Source organism: Typopeltis vanoorti, chromosome 11 (genome assembly GCF_054136105.1).
Source record: "Typopeltis vanoorti isolate ZY-2024b chromosome 11, IOZ_Tvanoo_1.0, whole genome shotgun sequence".
NCBI lineage: Eukaryota > Metazoa > Arthropoda > Arachnida > Uropygi > Thelyphonidae > Typopeltis > Typopeltis vanoorti.
Genome location: NC_143559.1, coordinates 70,633,435 through 70,653,322, shown reverse-complemented (window position 1 = coordinate 70,653,322; position 19,888 = coordinate 70,633,435). Strand labels below are relative to the sequence as shown.

The following is a 19,888-nucleotide window of genomic DNA, read 5'->3' as shown; positions in this document are numbered from 1 at the left end:
TCTCTTTCATTGTACCGCTCAAAGTTTATCGGACCTTGCGGAAGCCTTAAATGATAATATTAACCTCGGCCTGTAGAAAAGTGAAATTGCAAAAGTTAGTTGATGATTGATTCCACTATATTATATAGACTAATCTGAATATAGGGTGGCACAGGATAATATAAATTTCTCTATATTTGGATCAGTAATCAACCAACAATTAATTTTAAAAAAATGGATAATTTAAATAAAAATAATGTTCCAACAAGATGGCGGATTCAAAGCCAGGATATACAACACAACAACAGTACTCTTTCCTCCATTTCTGAGCTTTTTCAATACCCTCCAGAATATTTTAACACCTTCCTGATATTTATTTTCAATGTTTTTACCAAAGTATTCCCGTGACTTGTTTAGCTAATTTTACACAATGTTTTGTTTTCTTACATTTTTCTCTGTATTCTTTAAGAGCACAAGCTGACTTACTTCCTATGAACTTTCAATATGCTTTCTTCTTTTCCTTGATTGCCTCTTTAACTTCCCGAGTCCACCATGAAGCTCTTGATTTTTTCTATTCTTGTAGATTACCTCACCACATGTGTCTCTGGCTTGAATCAAAGTTTTCTCTAGGGTTTGCCACTGAATCTCCAAGGTTCTTGTTTTCAAACTCTTTCATTTTTTTCTTGAATGATGTGTGTATTTGAGTCTACAGTTCACATTAAATAGCTGTTCAGCTTTAATTCGTTTCAAAACTTTCCTACACACCTTTCTTTTCAATATGAAGTTTAATTTTATCCTGCTCAACACTAAATGGTGATCATTTCCTATTTCCAATCCTCTGTATAGTTTTGTATCCTAAATCAGTGGGAAAACATCACTGTCGACAATAACATAGTCATTGAGACTGTTCTTATTCCTTGCATATCTTTTCTCCATGTGAATTTGTGCAAATTTTTATGTTGGAACATGGTGTTTGTAATAACTAGTCCATGTCCTGAGCAGAAATCTAGCAGGTACTTACCATTATTATTAGCTTTACTCTTTTCTCCAAACTTTCCCCAAACATTCTTATATGTCTAGTAATCATTTTCTATTCTGCTGTGCAGATCTCCAACTTTTCCTTTTTTTTTTTTGTTGTTGTTGTGTCAACTGCCTTCTCTAATTCCTTGAAAAATTCCTCCACTTCCTCCCTAGCAGAACCTTCTGTGGGACCATAAACAAGTCTCATTGTCCAGTTCCATTCTGATATTAGCCCACATCACTCTACATGATCTTGCCTGCCAATCAAGATTATCCTCATATTTAGTGTTTAATATTATAGCTACTCATTTTCCCTGATTGTTATTTCCTGAATATAGCATCATGTATTTGTTGCTTAGAAAGATCTCACCTGTTTTTGTCTTCTTTGTTTCAGTAACACCTATAACAAACAAAACCTCAGGACTGCATTATTCTACAAATACATATTCTGTCGTACTGCATACTAACATTTCTAAACCTGGGAACCAGAATTTTCAGTATAATTTTTTGTGGCTCATCATATCCACACACACACACACACACACACACACACACACACACACACACACACACACACACACACACACACACACACAACATGCATGTTATATATATATATATATATATATATATATGATCATTAGTTAGATTGACTCGGTGTTTCGATATGTTCATCTTTTTTTGACTGACAAACTGAGAAAATAGAACAAGTTAATTTAATGGAGCACACGTTTCGTCAAAATCATTTCTTCAGGTGTGGTAACACTTAAAGAAAATTAAAAAAACCATAAAAACACTGTGCCATTATAATAACAGACTTGTAAAACGAGTTTTACAAGCAAGTCTGTTATTATAATGGCACAGTCGTTTTTTATGGCTTTTTAATTTTCTTTAAGTGTTACCACACCTGAAGAAGTCATTTTGACGAAACGTGTGCTCCATTAAATTAACTTATCTATTTTCTTGGTTTCGGTCAGTCAAAAAAAGATGAATATATGCATTTATGTACATAATTTGATAATCTAAAACAGATTTGCAATACTAATAAAAATAGCAGATATTTGTATTGTATTAATCAGTTAGGCAATGGTTCCAGACTAAGTATTAAATTTTTTTGAATAAACAATAGTTATATATTTATTATGTAATTTTTTTTTTTTAAATTTTTATCATTTATGGCTTGATTTGTCTTTTATGAACAGCTCACATGCCATATTTAAATTTTTATATTTACTGAGGATCACTAATTTTTTGAAAGATACCTAGCTTCAGCTCATGCTTTGAGAAATGCTAATGAATTATTAAAGCCATGTTTAATGAATAGTATAATTATATAATTAAGATCGTAACTTACCTGTAAAACAAACTTTTGATCGATAACTTTTTTACCAACTGTGGGCTGAAAGTCTGAAGATTCAAGAAACCTCAGGAAAAAATCATAAACCAGCTGAAAGAAACAAAGTACACCCAACTTCTTAAGATAAGAGCTATGTTATTAATTTCAATTAGTAAATTTTATATGTAAAAATGTAATAACACATTCTAACATTCTCATAACAATGATTATAATACAAATATATATTGTAAAATTTCTGTTACATTCACTATGAATCTGACAGAAGATACAACTTTCACAAGACTAAAGTCCTACAGAAAATTCAAAATTAAATTATTAACTTCTCATTCAGAAGAGAGCTTTACTCTAAGTAACACACACAACATCAATAATTAAAATTCAGTTCAAAAAGAATATCACTTCTGCAATTAAAGCTTTTTATTCTTCTTTCTGATCCTGGTCATCTATTCTAGAGTATACATCAGATCATCTTTTGTAATTTAAATCTATCTTTGGCATTTTCTGTGCTTCACATTTTCTTCATGTCTTCCTTAAGGGACACCCCCACCATCACTTTCCTGGCTTTCCTCCTAAATGACTTCCTGCTATCATAATACCGTATGTTTTCCTAACTGGCTCCTTTCCTTATTCCCTCCTACACACCTACCTGTCCCATATTAGACAACTTGCAATTGCTTTTTTTTTCTTTCTGTTTTTACATTCAACTCATTATATACTCATTTCAGATATGTTCAGAAATCTCATTACCATCTAAACTTTTCATATAATTATTTTTTGTTCTAGGTAATTTATTCATTTTTAATCACTCAACTTTCTTCCATTTAACATTCAATGGAACTTTTTTTGTAAGTAGGTCTTTCCTAAACACTATGCACATTAAGTTTTTTTCTTTCCTAGTATTCAATAAAATTTATTTGGATCATGTTTCCTGCTCTCCAAACATAGCAACTAACCTTATTTTCTACTTGATTATATCCCTGTCACTGATATTTGTCAACCGCCATGTGTTTAATAATGTGATATCAAAGTTTTATGGGGGAAAAAAGCACAATGTGCCAGCTTTCAGAATTACTGTGTGAACTTCTTAAAAGACATGCAATAAAAATGGTTTCACAAATAATATATGAACCATTTAACTGCAAAACTTATTGAAGGATAATTCTAAAGTTCACTATAACCAAAGTTAGTTAATTCAAATTCATTATACATTTGTTTCAAAGATCACATGCCATCAACCTTGAAGGGATATACATGATACTATGACAGGTACTAGACAAGTTTTTCACTGCAAATTTTTTTGGGGGGAAACTTGGCTTCCTCTTCTTCTTCTTCTGCAATTTTACAGAATGATAACATAGCAAGAATGATGCTAACTCTATAAGATCTTAATTTGAGAATGCTTCTTTCACAGTTTAACAAATCCAACTTTATCTAGAAGTACTATATTGTCACCAATCTCTTATAAGGCTTTATCTTTGTCAAATCATGTGAATATATGAACATCCATTTTCAGCTGCTTCTTCCAAACATCATTTATACACTCTGCTGTCACCTCACTACATGCTGCACCTGCAAGATATTATATTACTTCCAAACATCTGAAAGTTTTCTCACTTTCGATAGCAGCAATATCCCCTGAGAAAAAGCAATTCTTAAATAATGTCTTGTTGCCCTGATCCATATGGTGCAGGAGTGAGGGAGTATTTGGTGAACATATTAATGGGATGGCCATTGTAAGTATTGTATGTCATAACTTGAGGAATGACTATATTTCGAACCCAACTTTAAAATTCTTAAGTTAAAATGTGAGTGAACACCATCTTGTACTGCGTTTACCAGTTCTACCAATTTCTCTCTTTATTAAATATAAATTTAGTCAACTGACTTCTCACCATACCAGCTTATTTATTTTATTATTTATTTTCATATATAACTGCTAACTTCACTAAGAATGACAGTCGGGCTGGCCGAATGGTTAGTATACCAGCTCTTCAGCTGACATGATCACGGGTTTGAATTCCATTGTAGGAATGGAATGTTTGCAAAAGCCTACTCTGGATGAGCTTGTATAGCTCCTTGAGTTTAAGTTTTTAAATTCTGCCTAAATAGTTGAAATGTTTTACTTGATCAATAGGTTCTCTATTGAGAATACAGTTGAAGTTTTCCCATGTTCATAGTTTTGGGCTTTTTATTGTTAATTTTCATGCCAAATTTGTTACAGCTCTTATTCAATTTAGTTAAAGAATCCTGGAGACTTGCAATGGATTTGTTTAGGAGTACAACATCATCTGCACTTGATATCTCCAATTCTGATATCAGGTTTAATGCCAATTTCTTTCACTTGATCCAAATAGATGATGAAGAATAAGAATGATGACTGTTCTCTTGTTTCACACCTATACTGCTCTGTATAATGTTCTATTTATCCTATAGAACTGTATAGAACCTGAATTCTATACAGTTCTATAGGTATAGAAACTGTATAGAACCTTTTCTCTTGGCACCTTGCCATATGCTTTTCCAGATCTACACAGAACTTAAATATGAATCCTTGTTTCCAAGATTTCTCAACTATTTGTTATACAATGAAAATCTGATCCTACAACCCACTATTTGGACCGAATCCAACTTTTCTTCCCAAAGTTTCTTTTGCAAGCTTCTCTTTCACAAAGATCACACATGACAACATAAAAATGGCTATGTATGGTGGTTTGAAGTTTAGCAGACTATTTGGATTATTTCATAAATTTCAATATTATTATTATTATTCAGGCCTCCAAGGAGTCAAAAGACTCATCGAGGGAGGTCCTTCCTAAGACATAAAGTCTGTCAAGACTCATCGAGGGGAGGTCCCCCCCCCCCCCCCCCCCGAGAAACACAAAGTCTATCATACCACTCTTTAAACTCACTGACCGTTCTCGCTCCCAACACTCCATCAGGCAATGCATTCCACGGCTCAACCACCCTCCACACAAAGAAACCACTCCTTACCCTCTTGCTCACAGTTTCCTTTCGTAACTTCCAGGGATGGCCTCTTGTCATCACTCCTTCCCGCTGTTCAACCAAGCGAAAGAACTCCCCAGTGTCAACCCTGTAACCACCTCTCAACAGTTTAAAAGTCTCAATCATATCACCTCTCCTTCTTCTATCCGCCAAACTCTGCAGTCCACATTCTCTCAGCCGATCCTCATAACTATCCTTGTACAGTCCTGAAACCATCTTTGTCATCCGTCTTTGTATCCTTCCCACAGTTAATTTATCCCCTTCAAATCCTGGGGACCAAATCTGAGAACAATAGTCCAAATGTGGTCTGATCAGAGACTTATACAACGGAATGATAACCCTCTTATCTCTGCAGGTCAGTGTCCTTCTCATAATAGCAGCAATCCTCTGTGTTACCTTCACCACCTTTGCAATATGTCCCCTAAACTTCAGGTTTCTATCAATCATCAACCCCAGATTTCTTGTCTCCCCTACTTCCTCCAGTATAACTCCTCCCATAGAGTATGAAGCATCCCATCGATGTTTCCCAAACCTCAAGACCTTACATTTTGCTGCATTAAACTGACACCCCCCATTCATTTGCCCATCTATCTAGCTTATTTAAATCCTCTTGCAGGGCTACCACATCTGCACTTACTAATAATCCTTCCCAGCTTTGCATCATCCGCAAACAACTGAATATCCCCCTACAATCCACTGGCTATGTCATTGATATAAAGGTTAAACAATATAGGTCCTAGTACTGAGCCCTGTGGGACCCCACTTGTAACCCTCTGCCTCCTGGAAACTGCTCCACTATACACAACTCTCTGATACCTATCAGACAGCCAATCCTGAATCCAGTTGACCAATCTGACATCCAGACCCATGTGCTGCAACTTAAATATCAGCTTATCATGTGGCACCCTGTCAAATGCCTTCGCCAAGTCTAAGAAAATTGCAGTATATGCCTTTCCCTCATCTAATGTTCTTGTAACTTTATTATAAAAGGCTAGCATATTGCTAAAACAAGAGCGTCCTTTCACAAATCCATGTTGATTCTCACAGATAACATTACCCCAATGCTGTATACGGTCCCTCACTACTTTCTCCAAGATCTTAACAACTACTGATGACACACAGACTGGCCTATAATTAGACACTTCCAGTCTGTTACCACCCTTATGCAATGGCACTATCTTACCTTCCTTCCATTCCCTGGGCACCTTTGCCAAAGCCAGACTTTCATTGAAAAGCCACGTTAAAGGCACTGTCAATTCCCTAGCACATTTTCTCAAAACTCGTGGTGAAATACCATCCAGTCCCACAGCTTTACTGACATCCAGAGTACTCAGTATCTGAAACACACTCTCCTCCTGTACCTCCAGACCTCGAACTAGTTCTATCCCTCTAGCATTAAAACTGACTCCTCTAAGATGAAATACTCCAATAAAGTGTTCATTGAACAATTCCACTATGTCCTCTGCATCAGTCACTCTATTCCCATTTTTATCCCACAATATCATTCTTCCACAGTCATTTCTCCTCCTACTGGCCACATAGCTAAAAAATTCCCTAGGATTTTCTTTGGATCTTAAGGCCAATCTCCTCTCATAGTCCAGTTTCGCTTTCCTTACCACACTAGTCACTCTTCTGGCCTGTGTCTTATATTCCTCATGCATCTCTTCACCTGTCTCCTTATATCTCTTCCATAGCCTCTTTTTCGCATGCAACTGTTTAATATTGTTTGTCATCCACTTTACTCCAAATTGCGTCCTCTTCTTCACTCATGGTATACAACTTACCATTGCTGATAATAAATATTCTTTCACAATTTCCCACGCACTAGTGATATCCCGGCCTTCCAATTCCTCCCTCCATGAAACTTCCCGAAGTTGACGTCTAAGACTATTATAATCACCTGCCTTATAATTCCACATAAGTTCCTGTCTCTTTGATACTCTTGCATGTCTATTCATTTTCCAAGTCAACACCATATGGTCAATCGCTCCAACTGGTGGGAGAGACGTCAACTCAGTTATTATCAACTCTTCTGATGCTATAACCAAATCCAAAACTTTTGAACCTCTTGTTCCCTCTGTTACATGTTGCCTAAGACATTTGTCCCTCAAGAATTCTAGAAATTCCATTTCCCTATTGCTACATGCATCTTCCTCTCTCCAATTTATATTACTGAAGTTAAAATCTCCCATAACAATCATTCTTCTTGCACTTGCCAAACTTAGCTGTCTAAACATCTCTTGGTCCCCATCCTCTGTGCTCCTGGGTCTGTAGCAACACCCCACTAAATATCCTGTCTTGCCTACCTCTACCTCACACTATACGCTCTCAACCACTAAATATCCTGTCTTGCCTACCTCTACCTCACACTATACGCTCTCAAAATCATTTGTCACACTTCCTTCCAAATTTCGAATATTTAATTTATTCGAAAACTATATGCTGATCAGAATCTCTAACTGTAAAAATTCAAGTGAGAAATAGAAATTTATCTTCTGGAAACTAAAGTCTCCTAATCCTCTCTATGCATGTAGAATGGCTTGAGAACATACAACTGACAAATAGAGCAAATTATAGAGATCAATTAGTGTTTTATCCTAAGATTTATAAAAAAAGTTAGGACTAACGCATTAATGGTAGATGAGCTCTCAACATGCATAAAAAATATGAGTATGTTATGCATGAGAAATAACAAGTAACAAAAGCATTGATAGAATGTACCTTCTGATTTCAAACATCAGCAAATCTTGGCAGCAGATTAGAAAATTTCAGTCAGCCACATTTTTTTATAGATGTCTAAATTGGCCTGATGAGGCCATTAAATGTGTTTTCATAAATTTTACTAGGAAAGAGCAATGAACCTTTTGCTTTCAAGGGTCTGCTATATGTCAGCTGACAGTTTAAAAACTTCATTTCTGTTTATAATAGGCTAACTTAATGCTGATATTTTGGTCTTCTTTCAAAAAAAGTCACTTAGTCAAATAGTGTTGACCAGAATACCAGTAATCCTTATCTTTCCAACATCCTGGGCCTTTCTTCATGAGTTATTCCAAGTGTCAGTTCTCCTATTTCATTCAAATCTGGGTTTTTTTTTTTTTTTTTTTGCATTATGGTGGAACCAAAATGTGTGAGCACCATACTTCTGTGATCTGATTACTGTTTCCATTCTACTGGTCCAAATTACTATTCTATAACAGAAATAATTATAACTAGAATGAAGGCTTTATTCCCATTCCACTCAAAATCATTTACCATTATCCAGGCCTTGGTTTCCCCAACAAAGTATGTGAAGGCAGTCCAAGAAAAAAAATTCTGTTCACAACAGGAATGCAAAAAAAAAAAAAAAATTCAAACCCGATTCTAACGGAACCAAATGCAAGAACTTGCTTCCTATTCAAATAGGCAGCAGAGCTTTTCGGATGCTTGTCAGAAATATTGAATGCATCTTCTGTTCTTCCATGCTCCCCCCCCCATATCCAGATGGTACTATTGGAACTTTGCTGGAAGACAAAGCTTAACTATTGGTACCATTTTTTTCCTCCCACTCCTGCAGAGACAACTAGAATAAATTATCCCTTACATTACCAAAAAAAAAAAAAAAAAAAACAGCTCAAGCTGTGCTTCTTTTCTCATCCATCCCTTAGGATGGGTTGAGTCCCCTAATGAGGGGTTTATGATGAATTAATGCAGTTGGCTAGGCACTCCTCTGCTACATTCCCCTAAGGACAAGTATTAATGGCTGTAGATCTATGCATGTTCATGGGGCCGGTTTGCCTGTTCTGAGGGACAAAAAATACCCGAGCTTCCGGGTGAAAAAAACCCCCTACCTCTGTATGAGACCAGCTAACTCATCCTTAGTCAAAAGAGACCAGATTAAAGTTCCTCACATCATGGATGGGAATCGAATCTAGATCTTTCCAACCAAAGGGCTTCATCTATACTGATATGGAGTCTCTCTTCTGGTCTATCATCAGAAAGAAATTAGAGAATACTGAAACAGCTTGGATACTAAACTTCCTGATTCTGATGCTCCAAAAACTTGTGTTCCAGAATTAATTAAAACCTAGTCTATATCACCTTTTCAATCTTTCCTGCTTTTCTGATAAGGAAATAAGCTTATCATAAAAGGATGATAAAAGTCAGCCATCGAGCTATTGTTCCATTGCTCACTTCAGCTCTTTCAAAAATGAAGGGGGAAATCATTATCAATGGCCAACTTTTATCCTTTATCTCTCTAGACAAACCATGAAAAGGTCTGGAGAAACTCATGTTGACATTCTTGACGTTTCCAGAGCATCTAATCAAGTCTGACACAGAGGCATGATCACAACTACAATCTTATGATCCTGTTTTCTACCTTTGCAACTGAATTACCACCTTTCTAGCTGTTCACTACATGGGCCTCTTCTCATGTTCCTCTGCTAATGCCAGAAAGAGAACCCAAAAACTCTGTACTTTACCTCACTTCCTCTCTTGTGGATAAACAACCTACTTTCACTGACCTCAAATCTTATTCACAGCTTTGTTGTGGATAAGATCTTAACTTTGATAACTTTGTATTCCTAAACTTTGTATCCCTAAATTTACAAATATGAGGGATTTGTAGTGCAAAATCATTTGCATCTTAAAGATCCTCAATAACCAATGTCAATCACTGATCTCCTTGCCATTCTTTAGTGGGTGGGTGGGTGGGATAGCTTTGTGAGCTTCAATGTTGTTAGCAGCTCTAAAGAAGGCTCTTAATATAAGACTGAAATATTAAAAAAGCGAGTAATTAATATTTTACATATGATATTCATCATGGGGTGCTTAAGGGTCAAAGCTGTATAACTGAGAGGAAACCTCCACATAGCCTTTAAAGGAATGCGGAGAACCAACCAGGGCTTCTGACCTAATGTCCAATCCTCACCTTCTTCTGGTGTACCCTGTTGGGTATCTACTTGGATACTGAACGAACGAGGACGGGCTGGCAATTTGGGATTAATTAATTTGGGATAGCTTTGTGAGCTTCAATGTTGTTAGCAGCTCTAAAGAAGGCTCTTAATATAAGACTGAAATATTAAAAAAGCGAGTAATTAATATTTTACATATGATATTCATCATGGGGTGCTTAAGGGTCAAAGCTGTATAACTGAGAGGAAACCTCCACATAGCCTTTAAAGGAATGCGGAGAACCAACCAGGGCTTCTGACCTAATGTCCAATCCTCACCTTCTTCTGGTGTACCCTGTTGGGTATCTACTTGGATACTGAACGAACGAGGACGGGCTGGCAATTTGGGATTAAGCCGACTAAATTGTATTCTTATTGGTTAAACCAAAATATAGAATGATGGTACAACATGACAAAATTTCATGCCGGCTGGGGCATCACTCGGTTAAACAAGGCCCCCATTGTTTTGGCCAGGGAACCAGGGCAAACAGCGATAAGTCAGCTACTGGAACAAATCTGAAAACAAACCCCAACTCAACATCACCAGAGTTAAAGATCGGTACTATCAATGTAAGAAGCCTGAATGGCAAAGAAATGGAGCTAGCTGAGGAATTAGATAAGTACCAGATCGACATAATAGGGGTGATTGAAACAAAAAAAGACCAAAACTGGTGAGATCTTTCTGAGCAATAAATACAAAATGTTATATTCAGGCAATGACAATCAAGGAAAAGGAGTAGCAGCCATAGTATTCAACACAAAATACGAGGCTAATCTTCTTGAATGGCAGTCAGTCTCAAGTAGAGTAATGTGGGCAAATAGGAGAATGGGGAACTGGACAATGAGACTTATTTGTGCCTATGGTCACACAGAAGGTTCTACTAAGGTAGAAGTGGAGGAATTTTTTGAGGCTTTAGAAAAAGCAACTGACACAATGAAAAATGAAAAGTTGGTCCTTGTTGGGGATCTAAATAGCAGAGTAGGAAATGATTGTGAGACATACAAAAATATTTTGGGAAAATTTGGAGAAAAGAGCAAAGCTAATAATAATGGCAAATACCTGTTGGATTTCTGCTCAGGACTTGGGCTGGTTATTACTAACACCATGTTCCAACATAAAAATGTGCACAAATTCACATGGAGAGAAGAGGTAAGGAATAAGAAAAGTCTCATTGACTATGTTATTGTTGATAGTGATGTTTTCTCCCTGGTGCAGGACACCAGAGTGTACAGAGGATTTGAAATTGGAAGTGATCACTATTTAGTCTTGAGCAGGATAAATTTGAATTTCATATTGAAAAGAATAACATGTAAGAAAGTTTTAAAGCGAATAAAAGTTGAGCAGCTCTCAGATGTGAGCTGTAGACTAAAATACACAAAGATTATTGAAGAAAAAATGAAAGAGTTTGAGAACAGGAATCAAACCTAGGAGATTCAGTGGCAAACTCTGAAGAAAACATTGATTGATTCTGCTAGAGAGGCATGTGGTGAGGTTGTCTGTAAGGATAAAAAAATCAGAACTCCCTGGTGGACACAGGAAGTTAAAGAGGCAGTGAAGGAAAAGAAGAAAGCATACCAAAAGTTCCTGTCAAATAAGTCAGCTTGTGCTCTTAGAGAATATAGAGACAAATGCAAGAATGCTAAACACTGTGTAAAACTAGCTAAACAAAAGTCATTGGAGGACTTTGGCAAGAATATAGAAAATAAATATCAAGAAGGTGGCAAAATATTCTGGAGGTTGTTGAAGAAGCTTAAGAATGGAGGAAAGAGTGGCATAAAAGGAATTAGAGATGATAAAGGTGACATGAAAACGGGAGAAAAAGATATCCTTGAAGTATGGAGTAATTACTTTGAAAAACTGCGAAATGAAACAAGCAGTGATGACAGCACAGTGGTAAAAAACACTGACCAAGCATGCAGTCAGGAATACATATCCATACTTGAAGTAGAAAAAGCCATCAAAGGCTTGAAATGTGGAAAGGCAGCAGGAGTAGATGATATTCGACCAGAAATGCTGAAGTATGGTGGTATAAGAGTCTTACAGTGGCTGCACTGCATGGTTCAGAAAGCCTGGACAGGTGGACGAATTCCCGATGATTGGAGTAGAGTTCTCATAGTACCCATATATAAAAAGGGAAATAAAACTGCATGTGAGAATTACAGAGGTATTTCCCTACTGAGTGTTCCTGGCAAGATCTATGCAAGTATACTTGAGAAACGGTTGAGAAGAATTGTGGAAGAAAAGCTTGGTGAAGAACAAGCTGGATTCAGGCCAAATAGAGGCTGTCAGGATCAGATCTTCACTTTACGACAAATAGTCGAGAAAGCATGGGAATATAACAAGGATATGTATTTAAGTTTTGTCGATCTGGAAAAGGCATATGACAAGGTGCCAAGAGAGAAGCTACTCAATACGCTGCAGTTATATGGTGTCAATGGGGCATTATATCAAGCAATACTTAGTCTTTATTTGAGTTGTAAGTCAGCAGTTAGAATTGAAGGAAGTACATGAAGATGGTTTAATGTTAAATCTGGTGTGAGACAAGGATGTACATTATCGCCTCTGTTATTCATTATCTATATGGATCACGTTATGAAGGAAAGTGGTATTAAACATGATATCAAAATTGGAGATGTTAATGTCAGCTCTTTGCTTTATGTGGATGATGTTATACTTCTAAATAAATCTGCTACAAGTCTGCAAGATTCTCTGACTAAATTGAATAGCTGTTGTAATAGATATGGTATGAAGGTCAGCAATAAAAAGACAAAGACAATGAAAATAGGCAGAATCATTGAAAATGTCAACTGTGTTGTGAATGGAGAACCTGTGGAACAAGTAAAACATTTCAGCTATTTAGGCACGATTTTTAGTGAAGATGGTAAATTCAATATAGAAATAGACAACAGAATCAGCAAAGCTGGTATGGTCGGAAGTCAATTGAATAAATTCATATGGAATAAGAGAGAAATTAGTCGGAACACTAAATTAGCTGTATACAAGACAGTGTTCAAACCAGTTTTAACTTATGGATCTGAGAGCTGGGTCAGAAGTAAAACACTTGACCAAAGACTAGAGACCACAGATATGAGAGTCCTGAGAAAGATTATAGGCGTGAACAGATGGCATCAATGGCAGTAGCATATTAAAAACGAGGATATTAGGAAAGAACTTGACATTGTCAGCATCCAGGAATGCGTTAGCAGAGCTAATCTCAGGTGGTATGGTCACTTAAACAGAATGGGCGAGGAAAGATTAGCAAAACAAGTGTTCTCTGCCAGGTTGGCAGCAAAACGACCCAGAAGAAGACCAAGATATAGGTGGATTGATACGGTACAAAGTGCTTTAGACGACAGAAATATAAGATCTGATAATGTTGGAGTGTTGACAAGTAACAGACTGATTTGGAGGAAAATTGTAGATAGGAAATTAATGATGATGTAATTTTTTTCATGTAGTACTATCATATCCTGTACACCCCTTGAGGGTACATGGCAGGAAGTTAAATTTAATGATGATATTCATCATTAAATTTAACGTCCAATCACAGAGGAAATAAGAACCAAGGTCTCACTCAGCCACTGTTGCTGCAGTTAATATGAAAACTGCAACGTAAATCAAACTTATGGGAAATTTGGATTACAATGAAATTTCAAAATGTATATTATTATGTGATGACCAGATGTCTATTTCTGCTCTGGAATTGATTATGTGTTAGTCTAATGATATCAAGTCCAAACAGAGCAGAGTGTAGAAGCAAAGATACCACCAACAGAAGAGAAATGTGTCAAGTTGGCCCAGTGAAAAGGTGTAAAAGTGAAATGTAAGCCTTTTTTTTTTTTTTTTTTAAGATATTACACCGGATTTTGTTTTCCAAACCTCTGAGGACTTAACACTTGTCAGAAAAGGAAGGGTGAAAGTATAATATTATACATTATTATAATACTTGTATAATATTTCTATGCAAAAGTATTAATATCATGGGTGGACTGAGAGCTAGATCATCTATCTACTTCGCCTACCAACTGACGATAATCAAACAACCATACCTGCAGTGGGATTTGAACTCAGAGCTTGTTAAGAGGGATGCTATCCACATGGCCAACCAGGCTAATGATTCAATAAGCAGCTAGACCTCAAGAAATATCTGATTTATGATTATGATTTAATGTATATCTAGTGAGTTGACTCAGTGGGTAGCACAATATAAAAGCATTATGAGAAAATTAAGTTTAAAAAAGGAAAAAAAAGTTATTCAAATAAGCATAATACATAAACATGTATATTTAAGATTCTATGATATAATCCAATAAATTATTATCTTTCATTTTCATAATAGTCATATCAGTAAGTTATATAAGCAGATACAATAACAGGTGGGTTTCTCCATAAATATCATACTCTATACGGATCTGTAACATTTGTTAATTATGCTATTAGCTGCAACCTCCAGTAAGCATACCTTTTTTTCAACTTTTGATATCTTCAACTAACCAATCCTAACTCAATCCCAGATTCCAAGGCAATTCCTACCTACCAACTATATTAGAATACAGTCTACTGTAGTTCAAAGCAGTATGAAGGATAAAATCTTTTCCCTTTAATTCTCTACCTATACTGTTTGTTAAGTTTGTTTAATTTGTGGAGGAAACCCACCAGCCCTCTCCATATTGGATATTTCTCCCCTTCAGTTGAAAAGTCCTCAAAAAATTTAATCGCATCCAAAATGGGATTCAAAATCCAGGTCTTTCAAGCCAAATGGAATTGTTGCTACCAAGCAAGCTACAGAGATGGTACATACCATTCACACACTGTAATTTGTCAAAAAAAAAAAAAAAAAAATTCTGATCACAGGATTAAAGTAGTTTAATGAAACCATGATCATATTAAGTAGTCTCATAGAACTACTAAATTATGGGTAATGGAGAAGAATATGAGGACTTTTGTACTATGATTTTAAAAAAAATTCTTTTATCACTGCATATATACAGAGCTAGGCAGCTTACAACTTATCGTTGATACTAGCAGAAAAATCAAGGTAAAGAATTTAACTTCAACCACTATTAGCATATTTCAGAAGTCAAGGAATCAAATGAAAGAAAAAAAAAAAAGATATTCTGTAATAAGCTATAGCAAAATCTTCTAGGTATTAAAATACAATCTAAAAAGTAGAAGTTAAATGTTACTAGTGGTACTTACATCAATTAAAAAAACAAAACAATACTACAGTGGCTCAATAAAAAACAAATAGTTCTTACTACACAGTAGAATCTGTTACAGTATAATAAAATATGTCTACTTATAAATTTTTAAATACAAAATCTACTGAAGGGAAAATATATATAACTCCACTTCTGATATGATCTGTATATTATTAAAAGAGTGAAAATATTTGCACATAAATAAAGGAATAACAATTTCCTAATTAAATAATTGTAAACCTCCACCTACCTGCAAATGGGGCCAAGAAGCTTCCAATGTTGGATCATCTTCTTCTGGATCAAAATCTGGATTTTCACTTGGTGGTAAGGTGCGAAACAAATTGCAAGATATCTAAGAAAACAAAATTTAACTCAGTAGTTTAGCATACATCTATGCAAGCACAAGACACAAACAAAAAAACAATGATAATAAAAAGACATGAATGACTAAATTAAGTAAGTAGCATTTAATTACTATAGTTAATATTTTGCACGTCTCTGACCCCATATAATAATATGGCCTTAAGATGTTTATTTTGGTTTTATTATGATATTTGGATGATTTCCATATACAGTATTATTTAATTTTTTTGAAAGCAGTATTAGCTTCTGCCAATATTTTATTATTATTATTTGAGACCTCCAGGGAGTCAAGGACTCATCAAAGGAGGCTTATAAATCACCCTAAACCAGCTATCATACCTTCCCTTAAATTCATTCACACTACATCAGTGGTGTTTCTCAACGTGGGGCATATGCCCCAACAGGGGACGATTTGAATATTTTGAGGGGCAATTAGAAAATGTACATGTACATATTTATATTATACTTTTTCAGAACTTGGCTGACTATTATGCTAGAGGGGGGGGGGCATCAAAATCTTTGAGACGTTGAGGTGGGGCATGATCCAAAAAAGGTTGAGAAGCACTGCACTAGATGCACTCACTACCTTTAAAAGGCCAACTATTTTTCACTCATCACTCTGAGAGAGAAAATCCTAGCTCTAACTCCTCTCAGTACCACCTTCAGTATCTACATTTTCTCTCAAGTACGTAAAATTCTTAACCACCTCTACTGCATGTTGATTGATTTTAATTTCTTTGTGGCAATTGCTGTTCAATTTAAGAACTTTTGTTTTAGTCATATTTATTTTAAGATCAACCATTTCAGTTGTTTAATAAAAGTCTTATGATTTTCTTTTTATATCATCGTATTTTGATGATATCAAAACTGACCATAAAAAGGAAGCTAAATTAAATAGTTTTTCAAACAAAATGTCTGAATACAATATTACAAATATTTTGGCCCCAACGTATAACAAATGATGACTTACATAAGCTGACCGAGTATCACCGATGACTAAAAAAAAATGCAGATGGAAATGGATTGAACACATACATACTGAGAATGGATAGCAAAGAGATTCCAAGAGTGGATCTGACATGGATCACAGAAGGAAAAAAGGGAAGGCTTAAATTAACTTTGCAAAAAGGAAAGAACAATGTTTGGCTGACAGAGCTGGAGAGAAGCTGAATTGGTGGCTCAAGAGAGTTAACTAGAAGAAACTGATCTTGGCCTTAAGTGGCATGAAGAGAATAAGTAAATAATATTTTGCAATTTTAATTAGCATAATCAAAAGCAAGACTAACACTGGGAAACAGTAGGCAGAAAAGGAATCAATGCAATTTTTATGTGAATTCCACCCATGAAAGGCTATAAAGTTATTGTACATTTAATATCCTGGATATGTACAAGGGGTGGCTAGGATTGATGTGTTCACAGAATACATGTCTAAACCAAGATTTGTGCAAATTTATACCAATCAAAGAAATAAGTTACAATCTGGAAGCATTCCAAGGATCAATCCTGCAAATATAAGTTATTCAACAATGTAACAATTTTTCAGATTATTTCATGCAGCTAAATTAAAAATTAATATAATTTTTATAATCAACATAACATAAAATTAAATGAAATTATAATAATTTATAAGCAATATGTGATAAATTATTTCACAAAAAAAAATCAATAATTAGCAGTCAATTTTGTAAGAATTTTTTGATCCCGCATGATATTAGTGCATAATTTTTATGCATAAACCATTGAAACACATGCAGCTACCACCCAACATTCCTTCACAGTCAGACTCCATACTCATAAAACAAATTTCTCTTCTTCCTTCATCTCTACTTCTGTTGTGTTCTGGAACAGCCTTCCCTTCCATGTGTTTCCCAAGAAATACAATGCGCAGGCTTCAAATCCAATGTAAACAAGTTCCTCATTTCCAAATTCTCTTTGCAAACATAGCACTAATGTACTATAGGTTGACCGACCAACCTCTCATGTATGAGCCAAACATAAATAAAAAATTAATATTGCACAAAATAAGACTCTAAAGCATGATACATTCACTATAATGTAATGGGAGCATCTGGAAAATGGGAAGTTTCACAGATGAATGTATGTCAAGAAGTACAGTGACTGTAGTGATAGAAAATAAACATAACAAATGCAACCAGGAGTAACATATCAATGCATGCTTCTAATTTTTTAGGAAATGACAATGTAAACTAAATTATTAATTATAAAAACTTTAATTAATAACTACCTATATTTCAGCAATGTTACATTGCCATCTTCAGGGATCACAAAACAATGATATATGCATGCAGGTACTCGATATAAGCAAATGAGGCTGAAGAAAGGCAATTGAAGTTAGTCCTGGAGATCTAAAAGGTGCCGCCTAGTAGGCTAAATTGGTTGGTCTTAGCTATTGCACTGACGATCTTAGAATGTATGCTTCCCAAATTTGAAACAGTCTCATGCACCCAAATTTGTTGAGGTTTGGGAAGTTGTTCACAGCGGAGGCTGATTTAAGGAATAATCTTTCGTACTTGTACTTGCTGCAGTGTAATAAACTGGCCTTCCATCGTATTCTGTGGTGGGTGTCCAATGCATGGTCAGCAAGTCCTGATTTGCTGTATTGGTGGAACCGGATGTAGTCCTCGTGTTTGGATATCCTGATATTGGCTGTAGTAGGACAGTTTGCAACTGCAAGGGACCTGGTAAACTCCAGGTAGGTATAGGGGAAGTGGCTGGGTCTTTGGTGGAGCGGATAAGAGATGATGATTTCTTATGTGGTTTGTAACTAGTTGTGAGGTCATATTTTCTTAGAATTTCTGTTAGTTTTTCAGATATACCCTGAATATATGGAATGGTGATAATATATGCTATGAAAGGGAGGGGACTGTGGTTAACTGGTTTAATATTTTTTGGGGGGGTTGTAGCCATTGGCTAAGAAGGTGCTAAGGATATGGTTAAGTTCAGTAGTTAGGGCATTGTTATCTGAACTGATTAATTTTGCTCTGTTATATAAGGTTTTTATAATCCCATATTGTTGGGATGGGGTGGGTGTGACTGCTGTGCTGGTGAATGTATCTACCTGTATGTGTAGGTTTTCTGTAAACAGAGAAAGCAAGGGATCCATTAGGCTGGCATGTAATCAGAGTGTCTAGGAAAGGGATACTGTTACTGTTTTCATTTTCCAAGGTAAACTGGATCCAGGGGTGTTGATTGTATAAGTATTTTGAGAAATTGTGAATATAAGAAACAGGACAAAATGGCAAACGCATCATCCACATAGCGTAGCCAAGCAGCAGGTTTATGTGGGGCAAAGTTTAAGGCTTTTTCTTCAAAGGTATCCATAAAGAAGTTGGCCAGAAGTGGAGAACCCATGGCTGTCCCCTCTATCTGTTTGTAGAATTTTTCTTGGCAAACAAAATAGCCTGAGTTCATGGTGAACTGAAATAGGGCTGATATATTGGGAGGAAATTTGGCTTGGATGTGGTATATAGTATCTCTGAGTGAGACATTGGTGAATAGGAGACATCAAAACTGACCATTATGCCAGTGTGTTGGAGTGAGAGGCTTTCTTCTATACTAGCTTTAAAGTGGGTTGAGTTTTTAATATATGAAGGTGTTTTTTCAGTATATTGTGTGAGCACTTTGGCTAATTTGCATGTGGGGGAATCAATGCCATTCATAATGGCATCCACAAATAAGCTTATCTAGAAGAATATCAATACTTGAGGTAGAAAAGTAATCAAAAATCTGAAATGAAAGGCGACTGGAGTAGATGGGATATGATCAGAAATGCTCAAATAAGGATCATAATGAATAATTATGGAGACACCCTACTATGTTTAAGAATTTACTTTAATTAAAATTAAAATAAAATAAAACTCGACATTGACTTTCATATCAAGAAAATTTTCAGGAATATACACACAGGTTCACAAACTGCATTCGTACATGCTACAGTAAGCTGAGAATAACTGCTTGGTCAGCCATTGACCATAGCCTACCTAGCCTCTGGTGGGAAAAAAAAATGAAATAT

The 19,888-nt window shown here is 35.7% G+C and overlaps 1 protein-coding gene across 3 annotated transcripts in view; it reads right to left on the bottom strand.

The window, feature by feature from the left end:
• LOC150101712 (serine/threonine-protein phosphatase 2A 56 kDa regulatory subunit epsilon isoform-like) overlaps nt 1-19,888 on the bottom strand; it is a 261,565-nt gene that overhangs the window by 112,904 nt on the left and 128,773 nt on the right. For all 3 annotated transcript variants that reach the window (XM_090400724.1, XM_090400723.1, XM_090400725.1), the window contains exons 3-4: nt 15,743-15,844; nt 2,354-2,446 (exon numbers count right to left, since the gene is read on the bottom strand). In XM_090400724.1, coding sequence (XP_090256850.1) covers nt 2,354-2,446; nt 15,743-15,844 — 195 coding nt within the window. The remainder of the gene's footprint in view (nt 1-2,353; nt 2,447-15,742; nt 15,845-19,888) is intronic.